General features: G+C 28.8%; 1 protein-coding gene across 1 annotated transcript; it reads right to left on the bottom strand.

Annotated features, from left to right (window-relative positions):
* Positions 1-6,931: 6,931 nt before the first annotated feature.
* On the bottom strand, positions 6,932-10,243 carry LOC113366166 (protein charybde-like). Its single transcript, XM_026607734.1, has 3 exons — positions 9,865-10,243; positions 7,276-7,690; positions 6,932-7,191 (listed from the first exon to the last, which is right to left on the bottom strand). The coding sequence occupies exons 1-3, from the start codon at positions 9,926-9,928 to the stop codon at positions 7,104-7,106; spliced, it is 567 nt and encodes a 188-aa protein (XP_026463519.1). The 5' UTR covers positions 9,929-10,243; the 3' UTR covers positions 6,932-7,103.
* Positions 10,244-12,476: the final 2,233 nt, after the last annotated feature.

Consider the following 12,476-nt stretch of genomic DNA (forward strand, 5'->3'; position numbering starts at 1 on the left):
AAATAGAACAGAGGGGGGCAAACAGATCCAATGTCATATTTTTATATATTATTTATATAACAACAAATAACACATAGAAGTCATGGTAGGAAAGTATTTTTTTGCTGTTTTTCAAAAATTTGTGACCTGGTCCTTTCTACCCCATAGGCGGGTTAAAATAGGGCAGCCAGTAGGACAAACAGATCCAACGTTCTATTTTTAATTTAAAGCAATTTTACGAAATAATAGCTATATTCTTCATCAATACAAAATATAATATCCAGAGTACATTTTTTACAGATATAACACTATATATAACTGTGATCTAGTATTGATCATTTGGAATAACTATTTATTCAATTTATAACTTTATCCTAATAAATCATTTAGATACTCCTATCATATCAAACCAGAATGGTATTTTGTTATCTTATGCAATTTTACGATCAGTTCCTAATAAATTAGGAGGAGTAGTTGCTTTATTATTATCTGTTTTAATTATTATTATCTATCTTTAAATAATTAATTATTTTCAAAAAATTATTTTGTATTTTATATTCTAATTCTATTAACATGAATTAGAGCTCGAGCAGTTGAAGATCTCTATATCATTACAGAACAAATTCTCACAGTTTTATAATTCTCTTATTATTTTTAATCTATATATTTATTATAAAAAAGATAATTTATTATTATAGTTATTGAGCTAGTAATAATTGCTTTTTTTAATTCCAATTACTAATTTTAATGTTTACACTTTTACCAGGTAAAGGTTAGTAGGTCCTTTTTACCCACGTGTAAATTTTATAGAAGTTATATAAAAAAAACTGTGATATCTAACTCAAAATTAACAAAACATCTTATGAAAAATTAGATAAGGTTTACTTAAGAATTATTTTAAGATCTCGTTAAACTAAACAACAGTGCTCACAACTAAAAAAACTAACAACGAAAGAAAATACTTTTATTATGGATTTTCAATATTTGATGTTTATCTCCTGATGGTGACATCTTAAGAATCAAGGTGACGGCTGGTTATATATCTTTTTCCCTCAACTTTCAAAATTTTTTGTAAAAAAGTTATTTACTTTACTTGTTTTTTAGATCGATGGTGGACCTTCTTGCCCGCGGATCTTTAAGCCCAGTCTGCGCTACACAAATTATAGATAATATATATACATTATATATATATATATATATATATATATATATAAAACACATACGTAAAAACAAGTTTCATACACACAGATGCATAATGAACATAAAAAGCGCGATGCACATAAAAATACATGAATGCCGGCGTATGCACATACATTTGCAGAATCAGGCCGAATCAGCCATATTTTATGCAGAAATGCATCACCCTGTAAACATATTAAATTCCTCTTATTCGGCTAAAAAATTCGCCGCGAGCTAGTGGTTAGAGCTTCGGGGACTTCGAATCAGAGTCAGGATCGATACTCGAGCATCGAGGGGATAATGAATATAGAGATAATATGAAATATAGAGTTATATGTTCTTCAGTATTACATAAAAAAAATTAAATTCTATAAAAATTATATAAAAGACAATATTTTCAAGCTCAGTAAAAATTATTTATTTAAAAGTACAATCCTTCCGGTTAATTTTTTATTCAACAATATATTTACAACTGTCCTATATGGACATTTAGTATATCTTTTGAACCTTCCGGTTAATAATGGAATAGAAATTTTAAAAAACGAAGCAAAAACTAAAAGAAGAACTACATATTCTTAAAACGAAATTTAATAAAAAAAAAAGTTAGATGGCGAACCCTTTGTTGAATTCATCACATAGAGATAGGACAACCGTTTGGGTTGCAGCCTATAAAGAGCCACGTCGTTTAAAAAAATGTCAACACCATCTGCTCATAGGTCTCGTTAAGCTCAGATTGCTGTTAACCAGTTATCTGTGATTGACGAATATATTCGTCATGGAGAAGCGACAGAATTTTGTGCATTGACGAGTATGTTCGTCATGCATATAAAACAATGACCATTTGCAATTAAAATCACAATTTTTGAAAAAACCCTAAATGTCAAGTTGCTTTGAATATTTTGAGGCTATGGTTATGAAAATAAATGAAGGGTCTGCCAATTTTTTTTTTTTTTTTGAAAATGCTATAAAAAAACCAGTCAATATTTTCTTAAGTTTCTTTTTCGTTTGAAAGTGAAATCTTTCTGGTTAATAATGAAAAATAATTTTGAAAAAATAATGTAAACAAGAAGAAAAACTCTTAAGTTTTAGAACAGAGTTTTAAAAAAAGTTAGATGGCGGACCCCGTAGTTGCAAGTGGCATTTTACCTTTAGGTAAATTTTACTTTCCGTAATGTGAAAATAATATACTTAATCGATAAAAATTAAGATTCAGCTATTTAAATAAAATTTAAACTGCTTATTTCGATTTTTTTTCTTTTACTAAAAACTAATCAATGCGATAACCAATTAATAATTTTTGAACACACTTATAGCACATGTAATTAATAATGTAATTAAATTTATTTAACACATTTTATTCTAGTTTGTATTTTAAATATATTTAAAATAATATAATAATGTAATTTATTTAAGAGTGCACGTCACCGGTGTTCAGTATAAAATATAACAGAATATATCTAATTTCCCTTAATTTTTCCAACAATCTAATTTTATAAATACTCAACTGATATTCAGGCAACAAAATATATATAAAAATAATTATTTATCATTCCATTATTTTTTTTACATTATTTCAACATTTTTGATTTATTTTTCTGAAATATTATTTTGAAAGCAGCTGTACGCTCTCCTGAGGGGTTGTGCGCTCCCACTGATTGGGAACCACGGGTTTAATACGAAGGATAATATATGCAGTGGTTTCTAACCTTTTCGTACCACGCTCCCCATTTTTTGATAAAATAATACTACGCCTCCCATAATTTTTCTAACAATCTAACTTTACGAATACTGAACTATTATTATAGCATAATTCATTTATCAGTCTACAAACCAATATAAAATATTATGTCAAAATATACATAAAAATAATTATTTATTATTTCATTCATTTTTTACATTATTTCAACATTTTTGGTATTGTTTTTAGGAAATATTGTTTTGAAAGCAGCTGTACGCTCTCCTGAGGAATCGCGACCCACTGATTGGGAACCACAGGTTTAATAGTAAGTAATATATGCTTGTGTTAACCAGAAAAGTAAAAAATAGTAATATTTTTTATAAATTTGTAAAATAAACCTATATTTTTTAACCAATATTTTACCAACGCAACTTACTCTGAGCCTGACGGATATACTCGTCATGGGCTCTATTAGGACGACACAAAACTGGTTTAAAATTTACATAAAAAAATTAGCTGAAATTTAAATTGTTACACAAAGCAACTAACCTTGTTAGAATATTATTCTCACTTTTTGTTGTTAATACTTTTAAATTGAGTTGTTTATCATTATTGTTCAAATTCTTGTATTTAAATTCTTGCAGTGAGTGAATTTTAAATAAAACATATTTTGTTTCATGAAAAACAAAAATATTTAAAAATGCTTGAGTTAATTAAAAAATACTTAAAATAAAATAAAACACACATGTAATTTTTCCATATAAAAAATGTAATCTTTTATTGCGATTAAAGTATAATATATATATAATTTTTGTTTTTTATTAATTTTTTCACATGATATTTTTTCAAATCTCTCTTCTATTAATTATTATCACAAGTAATACAAAGAACATTATACACAGTAATTATTAATAAATGTTATGTATATATAATATTTTTCGATTTTTGTAAAACTAATCATATCAAATTCACATCGTTCCTCAGGCCAAAAAGTTTCATTTCAATAATTTCACAAATATATCTACAGCGATAAAAGAAAACACATGAAAAAATTTTGGTGCCGAATAAAATTTGGACAAAGTTGAAATTAATTTTTATGGTGAATACAGCATATAGACCGAAATGTAGTAAATTGTTTAATCTAATGTGAAACGAGCCTTTATTATAGAAGGTTATAGACACCAAAATTCGTGTTTTTCCTTCGTAAGTGTGCAAAATATTAAAAAAAAATGGTGATTTTGAAATATTTTGCACAAATACGTTGGTGATCACTAACAGCAACTCGCTAGAAATTGTTTCCTTAATATTTTTTTTGTAAAGTTTCTTGTCATATGTATATTTTTTGTTTCTTATAAGTAGATAAAAAGATTTTTTTTTCATTTGGACCGAAAATGACCAGATAATTCCTCTTACTTGTACATACGATTACTTATATATTTTTATTATTAATTATTGAATACTGATTGAAAGTGTTATTTTTTACAAAACTCAGTTTATATTTTAGCCAGGGACTGTGCATTGTTTGCTTCTAATTCTGTTGCTTAATTAAATCAAGGTTAAATATGATGGAAACCACAACACAGCCAAATTTATATAAGTCTAGAATCACTATTTTTGTTCAAACCTTTTTTAGATAAGCATTAAATGCACAATCCATAGTTTCAATATAAACCAAAAATTTCTGATTTTTTATTTTTACAATAATCGTAGTAAAGGATAGTATCATCTTCGGTCACTTTTTTATTGTTTTCACGTATATCTTCTAACCGCTTATATGCATTTGATATATTTTGTAAAAATTAGTACACAGTAATTTGACATTGAAAGTTACACAACACTTTTGTCTGTGTATAACTTGTTATACTCTAATATAATTTTATATATTCATATATACGTTCATCACTTAAAATCCTAGAGAGAAAAAACTTAAATATTACAAGAGAAAGAAATATATACAAAATTATAACATTTATTGTACGCAAAATATTTGAAATCTAAGACAGAGTACTAATAAAATCGAGATCTTTTTGTTTTAAATCCTATACATCTATTAATATATATTATATGCGTAGATAAAATTATACAATAAATTAAAATTACGTTAAAACATGGTTGAACTCGTCAAAACTTCGTTAAAATCTATTTTATGTTTTATGATGATTTTAAAATAGTAATGCATAAGCGAACATACACATTACAGAGTTAATACAATTAGATCATACACCGAAAAATTAGAGAATTACTTCGACACTAATACGTCTACTAAATCGCTACGAATATGTTGTTTCAATGATTTGTAAATAAAATGTTTCGTTAAAAAAAATTAAAAAAATATTTTTAGGGTGCGGTCATTTTCCCATTCCTTTGGAACTCTCCTGAGAAAGTAGAGATCAAAAAATATCAAATTCATATTTGGATGTTCAAAATTTTGAAAAAAAAAAAATACATAGAAATAAGTTATAACCAAATAGGACCTCTAAAGTGGAGTAAAACCTAAGAAATGGATTTTTAATTGTAACTCATAATTTATATGAAAATGACCGCTAGTTTGCCCCTTAATATAACACAGTGCTTTTATATCACCTACGCCCATGAACTGCGAAAGTTTGAAGCCCTTTTCGGAATTAGTTTGTATGTATAAACCGGCAAATCAATTTCAAAACTCCTAAATATTTATACCTATATGAAAAACTATCGGTGGTCCTTATATATGGTAAATGTTTCAACTACTTCGTTTTAAACATACAATCCAATTTCGAACGAAAGCTTTACATAAAATTTTAAAATACGAATTAATTTTGTATTGGGCGCATTTTTATATTTGTTGCTGTTATCGCTAAAATATTATTTTGAAATTTTAAGAAATCCAGGATTCAGCGTGTTTTTGGTACTCTGATGTAATTCTGTAGCTAAAACATGAATTTCTTTAAAATTCCAAAATTCTTCACTCTCAATCACATTCGAAAACTTTTAAAAAATTCACACGCTTTTATACTCCCCCTTTCGCACGACGCTTAACGACTAAAATTGTGGTTTTTTGTATCATTTCGTGTTTGGTGCATAATAATTAATAAATTAATTAAATAATTTATTAATTTTTATGTTGCCAAACACGCTTCGAGCTGTATCACTAGTACGCTTAACCTTAACAATAATACTTTGCCAACGGGTACTCAATTTATGCTTTCGCACCTGCCTTGAAAAATACGGTTTAAATATTAGAAAATAGCCAAATTTCAAAAATAATCGATTATTAATTACAACGTAACGGTGAAAAGTTTCGACTTTTCAAGGCAAGTGAAAAAGTTGAGTCCCGAGGTTTTTATTTTTAAATAGATCACGCTTGCTTTTTTATTCATTATTATCATTAGCATTTTATAAAATATATATAATAATATAAATCGATTTTTATTTTTATTTTCTCTTCTTAAAACTTTCGTATCTCAAAAATCTTATCAATAATCTACAGCAATTAATAACACATATCTGTTACCGAAAAAAAATGATTACACTTATCTTCTTCAATTGAAGATGAGAAAATGAAGACGAAAAAATATGATATACACGTATAGATATTAATAATGTTAATATATATCAACAAAAACTCTTTAACGAGATTATTAAAAAGTCAATAATAATTATAATAATATTATCACAAAAAAGGTGTTGTGTCCACACGTATCATCATTATTACAATTAAATTTTTTGAAAATATTATTTTCAAAAAATCGACTCTTTTGATATCTTAGCAAAAACTCGTTGATTCTGAGTTTTGTTCACAGAACAAAATCACTTTTAAAAAATCCTAACCTACAGAAAGGGTGTGCCGTAAATGTTTTAATTAAATTTTCGCAAAATGCTATGCATCTTTTGTGGAAAAATAAAATTAAAGATATGAAAGTTTATAAGAAAAATGTCAGAAATGGTGATGTGCAAAGTTGCGTTCATAATAAATAAATAGGATGTGTTGTCGCGTGGAAATGAATTTTATGGATGAAATACGGCACACCCGTACAGATATTATCATATGAATATTAGTTTTTTCATTTCGCGCTTCTGGCTCTTCTCATCTGAGTTCTCAATACTCATTTGAGCTTTTTTTTAATGTTATTTTAAATTTGATTCCCTCATGTTAGACACGAGAGTTTATTAAGTGCCGCTTCTTAAATTGCTGCACGCAGGTACACTTGATACAGTCGTGTGTATTATATTTTATGATGTAAGTAATATAATTTGTTTTATATTATTTTTGGATGGTTTCTTCAACTTACGAGTCCCGGTAAGAACGGTAGAGCAGTGTCTTGCTCAGTGTGAAGTCCGGGCTGATCACGACCGTTCCGCCCCGCGTTAGGTTTCTGGAAATAAAGAAAAGACAAAGGTTAATATCATGAATAATTGAAAATGGAATAATGGATAGTGGTATTTAAAAAGATACTCACTTCAAAAACTGGGGCAGCCTATCCGTCCATCCGTTCTCTTGTTTGAGAGTCAGATAGAGCTCGAATGTGGACACCGTCGATTCGTCCGGTCTCAAGCAAGCGATGACTTTCTTTTGCGATTTCTTATCATTTGAGTTATTTGCGCTAGAATTGCTTCCCGAAGACGGTTCGAATTCGACGTAAATCGTGCACCCTCTGACACCGCAGGGCTCGCACTCGCTGGCTTTGACTATTTCGCTAGCAGCGCGATGTAACAAATCACTAGGGAGAAGGACTTCAGAACAGGCAAGATGGTTCTGCTTAGCTGAGCGAAGTTCCCTGGCCAAATTCCTGGCCAGGAAGGACTGAGGATTCGTGCTCAGAGAGTCTTCCTGGCTTGTTTCTTCCGAGTGCTGAGGAGCGGTACTAGACCAACCTGGTAAAGGAAACAAGAACACTCATTTAGTTGTTGATCATGATTACTTCTAGGAATTCAAGTTGCGAAGGCAATCTGTTATGTATTTCAATTCCCCCTCAGCAATTTGCTTCATAAGCGAAGTTGCATCGGTCAAATTTATATAAATGGTGCGATCATTATCATTTCCGACCGACCGGGTTACATCATTGCGACTGCTCGATTTCTGTCAAATAATCGCGCACGTGCCATAAAACGCACGTGTCTATTAAAAAAATATATAAAATGTATTTATTTTTAAAATCGTGCAGACCCAATTTAAAATTGCTAGACATAACGCAATAGTCCTTAGTCAGCAAAGACGCTTGCGACGGCATATCAACGGAGCGAAGGCCTCAAGTTATTGCAAAACCTAACTGCACATTATCATAATGACTCGGGTAACTATCTTATCAATTGTGGTTCAATGCAGTTATTGTTGACCTGAGAGATCGAAGATGTAAATGACAATCATTTGAGATAAGATTCTCGATGATAAAGGAAATTGTTTTTGCATATGTAGATCGTTACGTACCATAAAATTTTAATTGCAGTTACACCAAAACTCGATTAGTGTTGAAGCGTTGTAAAATCATAAGTCTATGATACTGCCAAAAAAAATTTTCAAAAAAATCGAAAACAAATTTAAAATGTAAATGAATTGTGTTATCAATCGAAAGCAGCTGTATTAAATCAAAGTCAACAGTAAACAATGGAAGCACAATTTTAAAATCAAACACATCTAAATGTGTATCTATATTCTGTGTGTGTTGAAACAAAAGAGAAGCTCCCCAGCGCGCAGGCTCAAATCTTTCTCGCTTGGCAACAAGACCTAACCGGTTCCAACACATACATTCAGGTTTATACAAGGCTTCAAAATGTACATGTATATTTTCATGATAATGCTCGCACAAACACATTCAAACTTTCCAGATGTGTAATCATCTGTTCGCACAAACACAAACGCAAACCGAAGTAAATAGACAAAGTTGTGTATTCAAATTCTCACACACATGGATAATAAATGGATATGTCCATGGCGACATATAGAGGAGATAATTAGTTTGCAAACTAATTTAGCACGATGTGTTTGATTAGATTTTTTTTAATAAACAAACAAGCCTACTTTTGGAGCGGGGATAAGTGCATTGATAACGAGTGCAGTTATCGCTCGCCAATATGCATATGCATTTTTATTGATACAATTTTTGGTCGAAACCGGTTTTTGTAAAAAAACATACTCAAACCCTCTTATAAACCATATCTAAGCAATTTATATAAAACAAAAAAAACTCTTATTATCTTATTATCAAACTAACCCAATAACTTTCTTTCCTCCCATTACTATTTCCATCAAGTGCAATGACTTTTGACATTTATTTTCCTTTTGCCGACTTTTCAATACTTCTTTAATTGCAAAAGCGCTTTGCTGGCTGTTGTTTTACTGATTTTACACACAAATGTATTTTCTATACGCGGCGGCCAATGTGTTGGTGTAGTATGATAAAACCGGTCGTGAAAGTGTACTCAGTTAATATATACCAACACACATTGAAAATACACAATACATATAGATGAGTTAACAAAAACTACCTTGGAAAGCTTGTAGGGACTTGTAGATAGATGACTGATAGTAAATGATTTTTACTTGAAAATGGGACGGTCGAGGAAAAATTACCGGCGTTTTGAAATTAATTTTAAGGGGGGAATTGAATGGTGAATTTTTGGTTAGTACAGGTCTTTGGTACTTAGTTTTTAATTTTTAATTTGTTAGTTTTTTTTAAAAAAAAATCTAATTTTTTGTGAACTCAGATTTTGCTTGTTATCTAGCAGATTAAAATATATTTTTAAATATTTTCAACATTTAACATTTTTAACATTCAAATTTATCACATTTTTGATAATTTCAACATTTTTAATATTTTTAGCTTTTTTAATATTTTTAACATTTTTAATTTTTTTACTACCAAAATTTTTTTTCATGTGATATTTTTCCCCTGCTAGTTAAAAAGCCAAGTCTGATAGTTTTGAAGATTTTTACATGAACTATCTTGGAAAGCTAGAAGACCGGCACTAACCAATATAAATCGGTGTAATCTAACTACAAGATAGTGATTTTTTTTAAAATGATAAAAAATTAAAATTTAAAGACTCACCTCCTTTAACACCGTTTCCAAACGTGAACTGCCCATTGAACTGATTCACAGACAACACTTCCATAATATCTATCAATATCTTCTTTTGCTCAAACACTTTGGACTATTTTATATAAAATCACAGCTGATCGCAACAAGAAACTATGTTCTGTCTTTTTCGCTCGTTCTATATACTTATAGCCGGCGACAACAGAATATATAATATAAACTTTAAAAACTAAATCATACGAACATCTATATAATATATTTAATATTTATAATTATAAAAACGACGATATATATCTATATTTAAATATGTCAGTATGACATTTGTAATAACATTTGTAAGTCTTTGTGTGTGTTAAATATTAATAGATCTTTCTCGTATGACTGTTTTCCGTGGACTGAAGCCGGCTTTGACGTGACCAGGTTTATATAGATTTCACGCTCCTCCCCCTCTCTTTATCTTTATCACGCCATCGTGTTTTCTTATTCGCACTCATTGTTCAGATGAGGGCCTACGTGACCAGGAATCGATTCCGCTCGGCAATGTTCGTGTAGCACGAATTGGTGTGACCGAGAAATAGAGTTCGGTGATTGCAATGGAAGTCCGCGAAAATGTATGGAGTTCAAGAGGCTGACTTGATTGGTTGTGCAAGCCGGTTCAGGAAAATTCGTAGCAGTCCACGGTGGAACCTCTAGCAGCCCGGTTCAGTGCCATTTTGTTTGTCAAAAAGAGAGTATATGCAGATTTTTTTTTCAATTTTTTTGTTTTTTAATTATTTTTGCTTGTGGTTATTTTTAGTTTTAATTACTTTGTGTGTACATTCAGAAAATGTATATTCAAAGGATTTAATTTATCCTGTGAAATTTTATTATCGCATCACAAATTTTGTTCAAAGTGAAGTCTCTTTAAGAGAGTATTATCAGTGTTTTCATTATTAGTGAGGATACCTATTTTTACCTGTATGGCTTTTAAAAATACACATATGCTAATGCAGTAAGTCAGTTCAATGAATTATGAATGAAAATAAAATTTTGTAAAAATATTATTATTTGTTCATGTTCATTTTGTTATTTACTGCGTCAACATTTTATGTGTTCCAAAAAATATTTTTTTTGGCAGTGGTAAAATTTTATAATTTGTCTTCAAAATTATTTTTAAGTAGAAATTTTAGACATTAAATTCTGTTTTTTACCGTCGGCATTTGTGTACTGTAAGTTCAGAACGTGAGTTATATTGACCAAAAAATCTAACAATATACTATTGAAGACAAACAAAATGGTACAATGATGATTTTGAAAATGAAGTCTTGAGAAAAAGACAAAAATTCCACATTTTCAGGTAGTCGAGTGCTGGTCTTAATCCTTCATTTCATAATACCTATTTGTTCTCGTGTGGCTGAACTTGTTATAATGAAGTATGTAAACACTTCTTAACATTATCATTTTAATCCTATTATATAATTATGTACCTGGTCAAACAATTTATACACGAAAACCCCAAAAACAAATTTTTGTAAAAATGTCTAAAAATTACAAAATTTCCATAATATTTCATACATTGTGTCTATAACTTGTTTGTGCATTCTTGAATATATTTTCTTGATTTTTTTTTGTATTTAATTTTTTTATTAACAGCGGTCAGAACTTCTTTGAGATTTTGTGATGCCTATTTACTTGAATGTAATAAAATACAAAATTCCGAAAAAATATAATTTTTCACAATTTAATCACGAAAATTTAAATAAACTATGTAACCATTTTTATCTGTGAGCCGGTTCGCCATTTTTGATATAATAAATTTCTGCAGAATGTGATGCAATTTTTGTTATTCTTACCTTCATGTATACTCAAGTTGCAAATTATTACAAAAAGTACTTTATATCTAATAATCATCAGTGAAATATTCTAATAGCTAAAATTTTTATCTTTGGTCTGATTTACCATTTTTGATATATTTAAAATTTCTGCAGAATGTGATGAAATTTTTGTTATTCTTATCTGTATGTATACTTGAAAGTTACAAATTATTACAAAAAGGTTCTAAATTCGATAATAATCAATAGAATATTCTAAACGCCTAAAATAACTACATTTCTGTAAGAAAATCATTAATTAAATTGTTTGCAGTTTTTGCAAAAAAATTATTTTCATTTCTACCTGTGATAGTAACTATCACATTATTTTCTGATGCATTTCTTCTAAAATAAATTGAAGCACAAAAATCTGAAATAAATTGATATTATATAATAATTCACAATTTAATTACCAATAATTGAATAAACTATGTATACAATTGTATCTTTGGTCTGATTCACCATTTTTGATATATTGGAAATTTCTGCAGAATGTGATGCAACTTTTGTTATTCTTATCTGTATGTATACTTGAAAGTTGCAAATTAATTCAAAAAGTATCTAAATTCAATAATAATCAGTAGAATATTCTAAACACTAAAAATAAATATATTTTAGTAAGAAATTCAATAATTTAATATTTTGCAGTTTTTGCAAAAAATCTGGAAACATGATATATACCTTTGCTTTAATCTTTTTAGTAGATCAGCGATGAAATATTTAGTAATATGTTTCAAATTATTTGATTTATTTATTGTTTTATTTCTGATAAGT

The sequence above is a fragment of the Ctenocephalides felis genome, unplaced genomic scaffold (genome assembly GCF_003426905.1).
Source record: "Ctenocephalides felis isolate EL2017-DRISC unplaced genomic scaffold, ASM342690v1 CF-g0.4_SCAFFOLD_00552, whole genome shotgun sequence".
Lineage (NCBI taxonomy): Eukaryota > Metazoa > Arthropoda > Insecta > Siphonaptera > Pulicidae > Ctenocephalides > Ctenocephalides felis.